Raw genomic sequence first — 17,499 nt, 5'->3', positions numbered from 1 at the left:
AGGACTAGGTTTGTGTTTACTCATCTCATCCTCTCTGCTGTTAGGGAGTGTCTAGAAAAAAAAAAGAAATAAAAGTACTTGAAAACACTTATTCTTGGTCTGCTTCTTGAAAAGCATAATGTTGAGAAGAAATCAAGGAAGCTTCTGAAATTGGAAAAGAACTGTGCCCTGTTACATGTTTATAGCTTCAGTCTAGCACGACTGTATCAAATCACTGCTGTTCTGTTAAATCACAGAGTTCTGTTAGACTCTGTAGGCCTGGAAAACATGAGAAAGCTTTCATTTCCTTTTACATATTGTCGGAATGGTAAATACTGTGCTGAAGTCCAACCAAAGCATAATGGCTCGCCAGCTAAGTTAGGATCACCCTAAATATTTGAGTTTGCAAAAGAATAATTATCCTTTTGAAATATTTTAATGAAAAAAACCCCATCATTTGGGCTCTTCCCAGTGTAGGAGAATCTACATTCTTAACTGATAAGTTTGAACTTTTGAGTAATAGCTCTACCTGTAAGATTCTTGTCTTTTGATTGTATGAACTGAAAAAGAAAAATTGTTGAGAAACTCTTGATTTTCGAAGGGTAGTGGATGATATAAAACTTTGACAAAAGTTTTGTGCAAAGGTTTTCTTTTTTTCTTCCTACCAGGGACAGTTGAGTTTCTAACTCTGCCTACCAGTCCTTTACCTTTATTTCTTCTTGTGGCTTTTTGAGTTCCTTAAGTTATCTTTCCACTTAAGGATTATTCAGTTTGCTTTGTTGAACTGATGAAAAAATTCACAGAGGATTATTAAGTGCAAAACCACCACCTTTGGCTCAGGAAATCGCCAGGCTGCTGTTGCTGGCAGCTAAGGGAGTGTTCTGGAGAAGCACTGCTCCCTCCGTGCCTGCCCTGTTGTAACATTCTTATCTTGGCCACTACTAAGAGGCAGGAGAACTGGGTAGATGATCTGTAGTCTTACTCGGTGTGGCCCTTTTTTTGTGCGTTGTTTATTTTCCTCCTTTTTTAATGTTCTTACAGCTGTGCAGCAGTGACCAGGTTAGTGATGTGCCTTAGCTAAGGCCTTGCTACATTGGCAGGGCAAGAATCCCCCGTGTTTGAGATGTGCTGCTGGGGCAGCTCGCTCAGAGTTAAAGTACCCTTTGTTTTAAGCAGAGGATTTGTCTGTAAGCGTAGGCTGAGGCAATACTTGAATTAACATAGCAGTGAGGACGGCTGACGGCCTTTCCTATTTGGTCCTATTTGGATGGATCATTATCTTCAGATTGGAATGTTTTTCTTCATTTCTCCAACCTTCCTAAGATTTGCGTTTTTGACTAAAAGGCTGCGTTTTTCTTCTAGGTGACAAAGGTAAATTGGTTATTCACCAGTGCAGATGGTGAGATCAGCTGTTTCCTGAGCTTTGCTACTTTAAGGCCTTTTGGTTTGCCTTTCACCTGGACAAAAGAAACAAAGCTAACATCCTTATTTGTTTCTCTTAAGTAGATTTACATTCTTCAAAACGCCTTTCTCTACTCAGGAATTGACTCGAAGTGCTTCCCGGAAACAACGTGACCATATGGGTTGGAGAGTACTCATTTCCTCATCTGTGACCTAATTTTTCATAGTGAGGACTTTTACACTGAATTTGTCTGTGATATTCTTCATAATGTGTAACTGTAGATACTATAATGTTCTAGTAATGCAGCAATTAATGGGAAGAATGTTTTGGTTTTGCCCATATCACAGTGTACTAACTGCATTAGACCTGAGGGTATAAACATGCTGGTGACTGGTTTTTGACATGACTGGGGTGCTTTTTATCCTTTTTGGGTGGACAGGAGTGTCAATCCAATGTGCAAAGTGGGGAGGAACCTGCAGTTACCCTAATTTTAACTGAAAACAGTGTATTTCCCATCAAGAGGGAGAAGTTGATTCTGGTTCCAATTCTTCACAATAGGAAAAAAACCTGGAGCTATTTTTAGCACTTTGAACCTGTTCATTGTCATTATCCTGAAAAGAGTTTTGCCCAATGAGTGTTGACATAAGCTCTTCTGAGCTGTATCTCAATGCTTTGTTGCTCAGGTAAGATTGTGTTTATCTATCTATTTCAATACATTTGTTGTTTAGTTGCAAATAGCTGTTACTATATATTTAGACCGTTATTCCTCCCTTACATAGGTTCTGTCCTCAAGACAAGAAAGATCCTTGGTCTGCTGGTGATGGCAATTCTTCTAGTTGATAACTCACAGTACTTATTGAACTTCTACAGTGTCTGGAGTAATTGGAAAGCCTCATGCCATTTCACGAGCTTAATGAAAACATATTTTGTTCTTTGTGTATTTGCTAAAAAGAAATATGAAAAAACAATTTGCTGTCTTCAGGACTTTTGTTATTTTGCTGCTACTGTCAGCTCATGGAATGTCTATAACCTGTCAGTTTTCATGAAAGATTTCTTTGGCAAAGCACCAACTTTCCATCAGTAATTTGTAGTTATTTTAGTACCATTCCATCCTTTGGGCATAGGAAATTCCCAAGACACCACACAGGGGCTATGGTAGTCCTTCTCTCTGGTTTCTCAAAGGGTTGGTGCTGCTCACTGGCTCCCTGCTGGGTGTTAGCACTTGAGGCAGGAGAGGGCCAAGGAGAGCATCATGAAGGTGACTATGAGTAATTCTTCAGGAATTCACAACTAACAGTTGAAATCCAACACAGACAACATTTCACCAGCTGAGTTTACTTGAAACTTGTTGATCTTTGTGGTTCATAAAGATGAAAGATTATCCATAGAAATGGTCACAAATTTCAAACAAGGTGAACTGGGGGAGGATGTGAACTCAGACGTTTTTCAACAACACAGCTCTGCTCTAGGAGCTGTGCATTGTATCTGGCCAGGCCAACTTCACATCCTTATTGGTCTATTTTATACGTGTTCCTGATGTGGTTAGAAGTACAGTGTACCACAAAGAACTCTGCTGCTCAGGTGATTATTTTGGAAACCTTTAAAGTTGCAGGGTGCAGAATTTTCCTTCTGTATACGCTAACGTGTGTGATCTCCCAGAATCAAAAGATACATCAGTGGGGTTCTTTGCAAGGCACAGCTGCTCACTCCATGTAATACATGCACCTAATTGATTAGACGGAAAAGCTGCTTGCAATAGATTTTTCTGTAAATTAAGTAGCTCTTTCTACTCATGAAAAGTCCTGTGCCCTGTTTCCCCGGTCTTCCTTCCCCCATCCGAATACAATCCTTTTGCATCATTTGGTGGGATTTTTTCCCTCTGAAATGTTTTCGTGCTTTTCCTCTGATTTCTGAACATGTTTTACTGATTATTCTCCAGCAACCTCAAGCCTGATGAAGACATGCCGTTATATTTTTCCATGCCCACAAGGTTTGTTGTGCCTGGAAAATTTTTTTAATGAATGTGAGGAGATTGTAAATCTTTTTCTTTTTTCTTTTCTTTTTTTTTTCCCCTCTTAGATTGCTAGTTGGGAAGAGAGAAGATGGAAAATCTGCTTTTAGTACAAATACTTGGTGGGGAGGAGAGCAGTAAGGCTGGGAGAATACAGGAAGGAAGAAAATATTATGACTGGTATCTCCAGACCTAATCTATTTGTTCTAGGTTATTTTCCATTTTTGCTAGCATTTTTTCTCACAGCTAATTGAACAATATCAATGCAGTTCTGCAGACCTCACTATAGACAGCACTGGTGGGGTTTATTGCATGTCTTCAAGCCATGTTTCAAAGGGAGGCTGTTTGTTTTGCAAGGTCAGGTCCTAATTTTCCGCTCTGAGCTGTAATTTCTGTTCGTACATGATATGAGAACTGAATTCTGGGTTTGGGAAGGGGAGGAAGAGAGTCTGCCGGGACTAAATACTGCTCTTAACCCCTAACCCCCAATTGTTTCCAGTTTTTAAAGCTTATTTAGTTTACAAGTCTAGGAAATGTCTTATTTGCATAGGAAATTAATGTGAGGGCTTTTGAATAAGTATAAATTCATAGATGCTAATAATATGCTGATTTCAAAATGTTTTATATGTTGCTTTTTCAAGAATTTCATTCTCTCAATTCTTGGCTTCTATCACTAGAATGTGGGAGGAGAATTGTTACCAGGGAAGGAAAGAAAAGATAGCCTTATATTACCTTCTATTTTCACGCTAGGGATACGTGTATTATTTCAGAATATATTTAACCTCACTTGGTTGGATTTCTGTAAGATGGATTTACAACTTCTTTAGGGTCCCACATGCATTTAGTGTTTTGCTTTGGAGATCTCATGTAGAGCAATAAAAACTTGCTTTTGAGCAAGACTTCCTTCTTACAATACCACAGTAATGTTCTTGTGGGTGAGGATCCTAATTTCTAACCTGTAATTGCATTAATATTTTTGCAGCTGCTGAAGGCAGACTGAAAGGTTTTAATGAAAGACAGAAGCTTTTACAGGTCGTAACCTGCAAGGGAATCTTAGACCTGGGAATGTCAAAGCTTCTGAGTTAGATAGGTGCTGAATGCATATTAAATAAAAACTTGGCATTGCTCTCCTTAATAACTGTTTAATGCACAGTCAGCATAGTAGAGTAGCAAATCTAGTAGGCAGGCACATATGTGTATGCATATAACCTTGCATGCTTAATTAAATTACAGACAAGAAGAGTTGGTGCTTGATGTCAACTGCTGATGAACTGCTTGATGTCAACTGCTTGATGTCAACTGCAGCATTTTATGGCTAGCTTTTTCTTTTGCTAAGCTGTGAAATGTGTTTGTTTTAATTAAAAGGCACATTTACAAACAACACTGAACTGTCTTTATAACTTCTTGTGAAAAGAGGGCAGCATTATTTTGGTTTATAGCTAACACTGATTTTGTGAGAATCTACTTCAAAGGGATATACATCCAGTGCCTTTGAAAATCTGTGTACATTGGGCCCCGATACAGGAAATCATTTAAATGCTTTCCTTTTCACATGAAGTAAAAAGTGTGCATAAAGACTTCCCAAAATAGGACTGCTCTCCTCTAACAGGGTTTCATTCATACTGCTAAATATGGGGTAGGAATGTAACTTTAGATGTCGGATTTAAATATGTTGACCTGCACTCTCTTTTAATAAACTGAAATAGCTCTAAGTTATTTTATTTTCATCCAAACATTTTGCCTAGCTGTTGTGAGAAGACTTTTTCTGTTGAGGAATTTAAATCAATTTCATTTTCAGTTAACAAACTTTTAATTACTGATTCTGGTATTGGAAAAAAATAAACCTGAAGGTCTGTGTTTGAATATATGTGCACTATAACCTCGGATTCCTCCCAGCCCGTGGGGGTAGACTGGGCAGCAGTAAAACCCAGTGAAACTCAACCCCAAGCTCCTACAAAACACGAAACCATCAAACTGTTCAAACCTATGTTCATTGTACTCCCCACACCTGCAGACTGAATCGCGGGGTTTAACCTCATAAGGAACTCCATCCCTGCCCTGCAGAGCAGACAGCCATGTGCTGTTTGGTTCCTCTATTACCTAATCACAGCACGCATGAAGCAACTATCGGGGCCCAACAGCCTTGATTTCTCCTCTGCCAGTGTGTCTCGTGTCCCCAGGGCAGGTGCCACAGTCCCTGCTGAGGCATTGCTGATGGGGGCTCAGCCCCTCTGCAGCTTCCTCTGGGTCCCATGCTTGGGGTGGGTCCTAGGCCTCAAGGCCTGAAGTGGGACCCACCCCCGCTCTGCCAAACTGCCCTCCGAGCCAGAGGAGCGCTCTGGGGTCCTTCCAGCTCTCCTGTTAACCCGTTCCCCACAGCACTCTCCACCCAGGGGGGCACACTGCTCACACCGGCGGACAGCAAGGCACGTTCCCAGAGGTGGAGGTCAGTGTGTGGTGGTACCTGTGTTGCTGCTCCTCCTCCTTTCTCATTGGTTTCCTCCACTGTGGACTTCCCCACCCGCCACGGCCCTGTCTGACTCTCAGTCCCTGATGGGGCAATTTTATCCTGTTCTGAGGTGCTGCAGCCCCTCCACTACCAAAACCCTGCTGCTGATTTCAAGTGCATCTGGCTTCCAAGTTCTGGATCAACTGTTTCTTGTCTGTCCAAAATGTCTCAAAAAAGAATATGCTTCTTATCAATTTGACATTAAAATCTGATACTAAATATATATATAATGAGTTGCAAGCTGGAGTTGTACCTTACATGAGTACCATACCCACGTTTTCCTTATGTATGTGTACAAATTTTGGAACCAACCCATTTGCACAGATCTTTAAAGGAATGTATTTTATAAGCTCTGCTTTATTTTGTGTTGAGCTTGGACTGCAGACTTAGGACTACTTTCTTGATTTCTTTTTCAAGGGTAGTTGTGTAATACTTACAGAGAATTTCTAGGCCTGTGTTCCTAGTGTTTTGTTGTTAGTCTATTGATGTTGTGCCATTTCAAAGGCAAGAAAAGAAGCTTGTTTCCAGGCAGCCCTGCTGTTCCTGAAGAACACGAAGAGCATCCTGAAGAAATGAACGTGCATAAATTTCTCTGCATGTTAGCACTACCAGCTTCTCTGTTCCCTGTTGGACTGATGTACAGTGTGCTGAGGTTTTGTGGAAGAAGCTGAGGTGCTAGGGCACCTCAGTGGAATCTTAAAAAAATATTTTTAACAAAAGGCATTGGCAAATATGCAATTTGCAGCGTGGAATTTTTTTTATTTATTAAGAGGAAATTGTGCTGGTTGTTTACCTTTTGCAGGTTTTTACTTCTTGGGCAGTTAATATTTTAACTGACTCCACCCCCACCAACCAATTTGGTCTTTTTATCATTAACAGCTCTAAAGAATTATGTAAACAGAATTGGAGATGAAAAGCACATACCAGGTTTTGAAGCCAGCCATTGGAAAAGTTCAACACTGTAACAGATAATTCTCTTTTAAGGGGTTGAATTTTTAATTTCTTCTTTGAGCCCTAAATTGAGTTAACAATTGAGTGCAAGTGTAACAGTTCAGTTTCTAATATAAAACCTGGTAGCAGCAGAGTGATTCTTTGCAGGAGCCCTGTAGTAGGCAGTTACTGGCTGTGGCATCTTATGAGTTTGGAAGATGTGATTTCTCAGATGAGGGAGTATATAGAGCACCAGTGTGAAATTCTTATGAAATCTCTTCTTTGCTAGGGTATCCAAGCGCAGAGACTCCCTTTCTATATTTGCAGTTTTCTTCTACAGGCTTTTTTCCCTAATTCTGTTGCTACTTAATTTCTCCCCCCGCACCCACTCTGGTTCTATACCGTGAATTTTCTCTTCAAGGGAAAATCACAGCTGTGGTTGATAATTTCAGGTGTTACTGTGTAAATTCCTCAGACCTGATGGCATAGCAGAAATGTTCAGCTGGCTACAGTTTTTTTGTTTGGGAAGGTAAGATGTGTGTTGTGTGTTAGTATTAACATATGTTATTGGATGCCATTCTGAAAGTATTAAATGGCCTCAGTGTGTCAGAGATGGTGGGACCAAGCATAGGTGCCAGGAATCGTTGTGATGAGCAGTTGCTGATGTCTGTAGATGACAGGGAGAACTGCTGGGAAACCGTGTAACGTTTCAGAGGAAAATGTCTGCCAGGTAAAAATTTCTGTTAAACACCAAAGAAAACAGCAACCCTAGAGGCTCCAGAAGAATAATCTCGCACAGAGATTGCAGGATAATTTTGAGTGACAGAGAACTCACCTCGATTGATTGGAGGGGAGAGTGGGGGGTGCATAGTTTGGTTTGGTGCATATTGTGGCATATTGCTCCTAGACGGTCTGAGCAAAGGTTAAGAGTGAACTGTCACAGTAAATAGTGTTTTCTTGTGTAGTGTTGATCAGCTATAATACTAGAGGACAGAATTTGTTACAGTTTGTTTTAATCTTGTTTGTACTCTGGAATGCATAGAAGAGATCGAGTTCGTAAAACAGCACTCACTGATTTTTAAATGATGTAGTTATTATGGGTTTAACAGTTAGCTGATCCAGGGGAATTAATACTTCAACAGCAACTGAAGTTGGTTCATTCTGAAAACAAACATTGAGTAGGTGTGCTGGAAGAATTAGTCCTTGAGAAAGCATTTACGGGTCATTTCATAGTTGGACATGCTTGTTCAGCCATTACAAGTGTTGGAAATTTTGGTTGGTAGTGGGCACTTTTATCTCATGAATAAAATAGAGATAAAATTATCTAAAATACAAGCACTACATATGTGAATTCAGCTAATTGAAATGTTTCATTTTGTGTCATCTAGTCTTCATAGGTAATCTCTTATTTACTGTCGGTGTCTGTAGAGAGAAGAAAAATGGACATGTTGAATTTCGTGGGCATGTTGACAGAAAGTATCAGAAGCCCTTTGCTCACCTTAATTGCTTGCAAGAAAATACTTGTATTCAGGCCAGCTGCTTTTTGAGCATTGCCATGTGTAGTCACAGGAAAACTGACTGTAATGCTAGTGTAAAATTAGGGACAGCTCAGGAAGTTCGCAGTCTTTCAGCTCCAGTCCTGGAGGGCCCCCCACCATAGTAGTGGTGGAGCATTTGTGACAGAGTGCCATGTGGACAGCATGAACTATTTTGAGGTTTTGTACAACTGAGTGAGCTTCCCAGGAGAATTGGGGGACGTATGATTTTTTCCGGTGTTTTAAGTCTCATGAATTTCATGGTGAGTCATATGATGTCTGGGTGGGATTTAAAGACTGGAGAAATTTCTGATTTTTTTTGGCTTTTCAGTTTCCAGAAATCAATCCTTTACAAAAATTATAAACTTCTGCTGTTGTTTTCACTGACTCCCAGCAGTGAAAACTCCCTCCTCTTTATCCTGAGGGTAGTCTTTCTGTGGTTTATGAGCTACTTCTTGCTCCCAGATACTTCACTGCTGTGTGATTGGCAGTTGGCCTCTGATAGCCCAGGAGTTCCCAGAAAGAGGAGAAGATGAACCAGCAGGGATGATAGAGGTCACTTTAGGACTAAATTATCTGAAAACTGGATGCCAGAAAAATGTGGATTAACTGAAGGGAACATCACCTGGCAGAAAGAGCAGCATTTACTCTGTTAAGAGACTGAATGGAAATGTAAGTGTGAGGGGTTGTCAGGAACAACTGCCGTTCTTACTTTAATTGCAGAATTTTGGAATTGGAGACTTTTTTTTCCCACCCACACTTACGTAGGTGCCTTAGTCTCCGGCTTGTTCATGTTTAAGAATGTTGTAACTTGAAAATGTTGGTGTTCTTTGAAACCTTTTGGAAGGAGACTATGTTTTGGGTTGGCAAATGTAGTTTTTGGAGTTTTGATGTGGGTCTGTTGCAAGCACACTCTTTTCCTGTTCAGCAGGAAGCATCCTGTCATTGTTCATGCAGACGTGTCACGTTAGGGCACGTTACTTGTTCACACTGGGAGTTACAAGGCTGAAGGGCCTTACTTTCCTTTTAATTTTCAGGATATAAGATACTCGTGGAGATTCTTGCTGTGGGCACTCCAGAGTACTCTTTCCTGTGCTCACCATACCTATTTGAGTCAACGGTGCTGGATACTTACTATCAATCCCAGGTTCTCTGGTTTTTTTGCATTTTAAGCACCACTGTGTTTCTCCTTCATCATTTATGAACTGTTTTCAGGCTTATTGTCTGTTCTCTTCCAATTCTGATAGTCCTGGATGAATGCAGGAGATCATCTGCACTTTCAGTCATTCCAAGACCAGTAAGTTTATGTGCAGATTTAATATTCCACTGTACTACAGTACTGATCATGAGACACTTTGTGAGCGTAACATGGTTTGTATTGAGTTGCAAGCGGAAGAATGACTTTGGAATTCCTGTGAATGATGTTTGATGTTAGAGTTAAAAGGGCAGAAACAAAGTAGAGATGCTTTGCAAAAGGAGCACACAGGAAGTGGGACAGACAGAAACTTCTTTATTCTTTTCTCATTCTCAACAGAACCAGAGCAGGAGCTTCTACTTCAGCACCTGCTCAGACTTCCTCCTTCAGTAACAGGCCTGGTTATTTTTGTAACTCTTTGTGATTGTTTTTTTGGTTTGGTTTTTTTTTCTTCTCTAGATTTGCAGAATTAATGAATTCTCTGGAGCCACCTTGAAACAGCTTTCTTTATTGAGTGAATGTTGAGCTTTACTCTCTAGCATCCCAGGAACAGATTATGGGCGAGTTTTAATGATTTTTTTTTAGTTTACAATAGTAGGTTGTCATTTGTCACTCAAGTGACCATACTACTTTGCATGCAAACAGTTCACTTCAGCAATGTGAGCATAGCTTATAGTGATTTTATCTTCCTCTGAGGAAGCTCTACTAAATAATTTGTAGAGAAATAGACTTAGAAGCAAAAATGGTAAATAAATAATGCAAGATCAAATGAATATTAGTGACAGGAATGGGAACAGAGTTTAGCAGTGGTCTTGCCTCTTATCCCATCTGCAAGGCATTAAAACTGGGAAAGGGATCTAGATCTAAACTTGCTCCATTCTCCCTGCCTCTGAATTTGAAATTACCGAGGAGCAACTCTCTAATCCATGTCACCGTGGAACTGCCCAAGTCCTCATGCAGGCAATGGCCATGGGGCAGCCTGGGCTGGCAGGAGAGAGAAACTAAAATTGCTCAGGCCAAGCCTGAGCTTAAAATGTTTGTGCTTAATTCAGTGGAAACTTTTCCTTAGAGTGGGGTCTAAGAACATTGTTACATGGTGTAATTAAATCTTGTTAGTTATATAGTACAATTTAAAACCTTAAGAAATACTTGTATTTTAGAACAAAGCAAAAATGTACATAAGGTATTTAAGAGTGAATGCAATCAATTAATTCATGATTTAATATTGTGTTTAAAGAAAAAATGCAAACTCATTTTTGAAAAATAACTGGTACCGTATATTTGCAGAGGTTTCTTGTTTTGTATGTAAGACAGTAATATACAGAGGATATAATTTATTTGTCTTAACATTTAACTGTCCTGGTTCTATCAGCTGTGGTTGGGTATTGCTTAGGGATTCCCTTATGCCATGGTGATTTCATGCAGTGTAGGGGACATAAGACCAGCTCTGGCCCTTTCCATTCTGCTTCTGGTTTCCCAGCTGTGTACAGGGCACTTTTCTTTTTTTCCTCATTTGCTTTCTGCCTCAGTTTGTTTGAGGGTAGCTCACCTTTCTCCCCAGACTGTTTCATCTGGCTTGGGAGGGAAATGTCATTGTGATTTATTTCCTTTTTCCTGGGCTTTCTTATTGCAATGTCCTGATTTGTGGGGTTTCATAGTTCATTTGTTTGTTTGCCTTTTGAGAAAGGAGCAGAAATAAGCACCTCAACCCAACCAGTTGGGTTTTTTTAGTTATCCTCTTTATTCCTCTTTAACTTTTTTTGTTAAAATGATTAACTGAGGGATTTATAACAGCCTCATTAAGCAGCTCTTTCTTAGGCCTAGCTTTTTGCCAGCCCAGGGTCCTAAGACAAATCCTAGCTGTTCCAGCCACCACACTTGTGTGAACACATTTAATTGAAAACTAGGAATGCAGATTCCCTCTCTTTCCCTGCAAAGTGTATTTTATGAATTCCAGGAGCACATACATGCAGAAGCTGTCAATCCCAGAGAAGTTTTTGTTCAGAAGACCTGGTTAAAGCATAAGTCACTAGAACTATTTTTGCTGATAATAATGGGAAAACAAAGAGAAATAAAAAGGGGTTGTCAGAAAAATAGATATTCACAAGATGACTTCATGTGCCTTTTTTTCCTAGGAGAAAATAGAGTTCTTTGAATTTCTTTTTGATGATAGTCCACATTACTTCCACATAGAATTTGGATTTAGATAGGACATTTCAGTGTCTCGTCTAAAAGGAAGACATTTTGTATTTTAGAGGTGATGTACTGTCTATTCTCACTATTTATGATAGCTTAAGGAGACTGCAAGTTCTGAAATTTTGAGTCATATTGTGTTTTATAGTCTTTGCCCTGAAAATATTAGGATTCTCACATTTGGCATTTCTTTACTCATGCCAGGACATGTCTGCCATCTTCCCCAGGGTGCTGTATTATCTTTCTTTCATTGTTGAGGTAGTTGACACCAAATTTTGCATGAAACAGTTACACTTCTGTGATGTTCCTGTGCCAATTCACTGGCATCTGGGGTTTTTTTTGGTATCTTTTGTGATACTTCAGTGCTCCTCCCTGCCTGGGGAACAGGAGATCATGTATTTTTGCCTGTGCAGAACTCACATACAGTGTCATCCAGGATTTAGATCCAGTAGTTTTCCCAATAACTTGAGTAAAAGCCCTTATTTCCCAGAAATTTGATTTTGTTTGTACAGTTCTTTTAGCTACTTGTCAACTTCAGTGGGGAAAAAAACACTAGTCATTTTCTGTAAATTAATAAACTCAGATAATAGTAGGATAGTAGTGGAAGTTGTATGCTAAAATATTGCATTATCTTTCTCTTGCTCAAATTTACTGAATATTAAGATTGTTTGCTGAGTGTTACCACTCATTTGTTTAATAGGTAAATTGAGTAATGTTTGCTGATACCAGTGATGAATTCAGCATAATAAAATTAAGCTAATCACAATATCAAGTACCAGGAAGCATGTTTTTGTGTTACAAAATACACCTGTTTTAATCAACAGTAATAGTGACCTGACTATACTAAACTGACACAACTGTCTTTATAAAATAGCTTGAATAAAAGAAATCTAAACTACTTAGTTGGGTTTTTTGGGCAGTGACCTGATATCTAGCTGGTCATTGCTGGATAGTGTTTTATTAGATTCCAGTTGTTAGCAAACAGTGTTTGTGAAAGCTTGTGGGAGAGAGTGTGGTGTAAGAGTTTGGATTCTTGCTGATGGAATTACTGGAATTCTTTACACATCTGTATTCAACCTTAACTGATATAGTTTGGTAGTTTATCCAGCTCTAAGTTTTATAATCCTGAGCAGAAAACTAGCTTAGTCTGGGAATAGCCAATGAACATGAATTCTACTGGTTTGGGCAAGTTCTATTGCTACAGGAATAAGCTGATGTGAAACTGGATGGGTATAGTCAGATATTTTCTGAAAGCGACTGAGATGCTTGCAACATGAGGCAGAGCAGCTGTCAAAAATGTTCTTGTGCAAATGTGGTTATCTTTATTTTTGGACTAACCAGCATTTTGTCTTCACAGCAGCTATACTTCTGAATGGAAGTGGCTTGCAGACAGAGCTAGAATTGGCAGCCGTTGGACGTGGCTTCAAGCCCAGATTTCAGAACTAGAATACAAAATCCAGCAACTAACTGACCTTCACAGGCAGATACGTGCCACCAAGGTATTGTCTGTAAGCTCATAAATGGGCATTTCAAATCATCTTTTGATCATTTTTTGTGGTATTTATTTATTTGGTTCCTTCTTGTTGTTTGTTTTGCCCTGGACTTCTTGTGTCTGTGCAGGCTATTGCATGCAAAGTTAATGGGAAAGACATCAGGAGCTAAAAAGTGTTGTACCCTAAAGGCACTCGTATGGGACTGGGATTTGGGAACTTGTACCTTCCTGTTTAAGAGAGTTAGTGACTTGTGGCTTTCAGGGGCCCAGCACAAAGTACTCATTTATCACACTAGTTTTTCCCCCTGCAGAAGAGGCGAGATTTGGTTTTCAGGCTGGTTATTCATTTTTGTGTTGTGGGCTTTCCAGGGTGGGTTTTTTGTTACTTGCAGTGCATGTTTATTCTGAGGATTAGCTAGTTAATGTTTGTACAGCATTTTGAACAGGTCAAGGATTAATTATTACTAAAATTCCAATGTGTGTAACTCATGTACTAGTTTTTGTAAGTCAAACTGGCTAGACAGTGGGAAAGTGACATTCCTAAAACATTAGTAATCTAGCTATCTATTTAATGGGTTCCTCAGGTCATTCTCATGTACAGGAAGGCAAACCTGTGATAATTCTGGTGGTGTGGTAGTGAGGGGTTTTAGAAGAGAGTGCTTTAACTCGCCATTGATGAGCCTCATGTAGGTTGTCTGGTCTGTGTTGGGGTCAGATAAGCACAGATTGAGAGTAGCCAGAAGATGCTTCAGACTTGGTGTGGCTAAACATGAGACTGAAAAGGAGTTTAAAAGGAGAGGTAAATCACCCCAGAGATCAATTCCCTCTGAACACATAAAGAAAAATTATTCCCTCTTCTCCTTTCACCCTCAAAACCTTTCTTTTCATATCAAACTTTTCCCCAGTCCGATTTTTCTTTACCAAAGAGCTGGAAAGCCTTTGTTGGATGGTGTATGCCCACAGAACTGAAAGGAGATTTTGTACTTTGGTAAAGGGTGAGAATGCCCATGTTTTAGTGTAGCCCTAAATACCAGAAACATGCACACTCTTACACCCAAAAGCTGTCAGCCTTTAGGATGTCATAGATCTGATGAGCTACAGGAGATGGAGAAATAAATATCAGAGGAATAAGAGGAAGAACATTCTTTTAGTCAAGCCTTTTCTTCACATTAGGTGGTACGTTGGCTTGGAGCCTAGTCATCCTCCTGGTGGAGATTTTTAGGAACACTCCTTTTTGCAAACTTCATGCCCCTTTTACCAGCTGTGATATTCAGTGTTTGGCATTGTGTCCCATAATGAAAGAAGGCACCTATTTTCTTCAGATGGGACTTTTTCATGTACATGTTTACAGTACACCAATGCAGCAGCTAGAGAAGGACAAGTGGGCTGATAGAAGAGCTCTTTGTTTTCCTTTAGTGGCTGCAAAGGAGTTACAGAATATCATTAGAATTTGTACGCTGTGTTTAATGGTTTCAGAGTGTTTTTCATGTGTTTTGAGTGGAAAAAAATGTGATTCATAGCCAGTGAACAATGATTTCAAGCAAAATGCCACTCCTGGAGCACCATAATGCAATAGGAAGGGAGATGAGTAAATTGTGGGCTGTTTCCTGGCCTACTACATTGTGTTTTCTCCATCTCTACACACACACAAGTAGCAGCCCTGGATCTTTGAGTCCTTATATCTGCAAAACAATTCGATTTGGGAGGAAGGGCAGTCATTGCCAAAGCCTGCTGGTTGTAACCTACTTAACTTATAATTCCCATATAGTCCATATTAGTCTTCTAATTCTTTACTCTTCCTCTTCTGTACCTATTCCATCTCTCCCTTTCCGTACAGTCTGTTATTTTTCCTCTTCCTTTCCGGCTTTCCTCTTTCCTTGCTTGGTAAACAGGTTTCTGCAACTTCAAAAAATAAAATTCCAGTGGAAGCATGTGTGTGTGCGCTTCCCTCTTTTCACCACTTTTCATTTGTGTCTTCCTGTTCCTCTGACCTCAGAATTTGGGTTTAAGACTTTCTAGACTCTCTGTGGTCATGACCTATCACTGTTTTACTAAAAAGACCTAAAGATTCTAAATTCTAATGGAGTCTAAAGCTATTAAGGTACCTTGTCCTCCTGTTGTGGCAAACAAAAATTAGATCTCTACTTGAATTTCCTTGAACACACTACCCATAGTATAATTCTGTCTGGATTTCTGTCCATCTGCTGGAAATGGAAAATCACCTGTGTGGAAAATTTGGTATTGATTTGATGGACATTCAGAATCTCTGTGCCCCTTTTGGATGTTAAAGCAAGTTTTCAATCACTTTTGTTTGTTTTTAGAGAATATCTTTGTTTGAGGCTTTGAATTTATAACTCAAACAAGGGAATGAGTTAGAGACATGGTGAGAACAGGACAATTTCATGTTTTCTCCTGGTCTTCCCTTTGAAGTTTCTTTGAGATTTGCTTTCATGTTTTAAGGCAAGTGGCTGCTGAGGCAGGAGTCAAAGTCTGAGTAGAGCTACAGTATCCTTAGTTTTCCACAGCCACAACTTAGGTGAAATCTGTCTTGCTTAAAGAAATAATAATAGGGCTTCCTTTTGTTTACATTATGACAGTCTTCTTTGTTCCTTGGGTTAGTGGAATATTCTTATTAGAGAGACAAATTTGAGGCAAAGTAATTGAATGGTCCCATTCCTTCAATATCTGCTTGATATTTGAGTAACAGTACTTTAAAGCAAGTACTTTCTTTCTCTTGGGAAAAAGAGAGGTTTGATAGCCTTTTCTAAGTAATAAATTTATTTGCTCAATATAATGGCAAATTAAGGGGCTATTTGAGGACTGGGTTTGACTGTTACAAAGTTATTTTTGCTTGTATGTTGTCTAACGTTTTAAGTTTTTAAAACAAACCAACTGAAACATTACCTAGGATTGTACTTGACACTTCTATTTTGACACTGACACTACTCTGCCATGTGGAAAACTCAATAGGGGTGTTATTTCCCTAGTTCCATTTCTGAAAATCCCTTATTTCCTTACCAAGTAAAGTTATATTTATTTTGTTAGGTGGTATTCTAGATGTTACACCATGTCTGATACCACATTTGTGCAGATGGTCTTGAAAAGTAATGAGATTGGTAGAATGTTTAGGATAGTTACCTCTAATTATGAAACTCTAAAAAATCCCACCTTAAAGAAAATTATTAAATTGTAAAAGGCTTTTGTTTTGAATGGTATAATCTCCACCTCATAAAAAATAACTGCCTTGATGTTTTACTTAGAACATGGATAGGAATAAGAGAAATAGAGCACTTTAAAATAGCTCATCAAAATTTATTGACTGTGAAGAGTAAAACCAACTTCAGATCAAAGGGAGGTTGTTTCTTACAGAGAAGCTATCTTAAATCAGTGGCAAAGGATCATATAATACTCTAATAAGTATGAATTTCTGATTTGAATTTTGGCACGGATGTTTAAACAGTGGTATAACACTGGAGTGATTGCTCCTATAAGGAATAGCAAAAGTGATACAGCTTTTCATTAAGGAAAATGCCTACTATTTCTATATTTTAGCTGTTAAATGTTTTTAAAATCTAGTTTAAGTGTTCCAAAGTCATTGGGAGGATTTAAGAGGGACGTGCCAGGTTTGACTGCCCCTTAAAAGTGATTTAGGAAGGTTAATCTGTTGTCAACTGTGTTCAATTGCTGTTGTCTAGGGGATGGTGATCTTAGAAGAATTCCCATTTCCAAAAGACATTCTGAAGAAGCAAATACAATTGACAGACCAAGAAGCTTTATTAAACGCCACAGGGAATTCGCAAGCTGCCTTTGAGAGACAGGATTCTTTGCCGGAGCATGACTTTGAAATGTCACCCAGCAGTCCTACTCTGCTTTTACGAAACATTGAAAAACAGGTAAAGTAAAACAAAATTGAATGGTCAGTGGAGCCAAATGATTGACTTCAGAAATAGGGCAGGTTCCATGGTGATGACTTCCAAAAGGGAAGATATTTTGCAGTCCTGAGAGGGGGTGCTGATGAATCGAAGGGCTTAAATAACTACATTGTACACCAGATTTACAAATTAGCCTTTTATTTCCGATGTGTCTGTGTCACCGCTTTGTTTCCATTCAAGCGGCCACATGACAACTCCAAGAGCCATCCACAAACCTGCCTCTGCTTTGTAGTTAGGGTCAGTGTAGAGTTGCCACAGGTTGTTTCAGGAAATACTCACACAGCTGACAGTAGAGATACATTGCACTTGAAATAAAAAAAA

At 39.3% G+C, this 17,499-nt stretch overlaps 1 protein-coding gene across 7 annotated transcripts in view; it reads left to right on the top strand.

Annotated features, from left to right (window-relative positions):
- Positions 1-17,499, top strand: part of KANSL1L (KAT8 regulatory NSL complex subunit 1 like) — a 60,983-nt gene that overhangs the window by 8,687 nt on the left and 34,797 nt on the right. For 6 of the 7 annotated variants that reach the window (XR_003526532.1, XR_003526536.1, XR_003526537.1 and 3 more), the window contains 2 exons: positions 13,112-13,253; positions 16,942-17,139. Coding sequence is in view for 1 of the 7 variants with exons in the window: in XM_027636438.1 (XP_027492239.1) it covers positions 13,112-13,253; positions 16,942-17,139 (340 nt within the window). In the remaining 6 variants the exon portion in view is untranslated. The remainder of the gene's footprint in view (positions 1-13,111; positions 13,254-16,941; positions 17,140-17,499) is intronic. The other variant, XR_003526533.1, reaches the window with a different exon arrangement.

Source organism: Corapipo altera, unplaced genomic scaffold (assembly GCF_003945725.1).
Source record: "Corapipo altera isolate COAL_440 unplaced genomic scaffold, ASM394572v1 45, whole genome shotgun sequence".
NCBI classification, from domain to species: domain Eukaryota; kingdom Metazoa; phylum Chordata; class Aves; order Passeriformes; family Pipridae; genus Corapipo; species Corapipo altera.
Note: the sequence above shows the minus strand (reverse complement) of the source record. Positions and strands in the feature narration are given on the sequence as shown.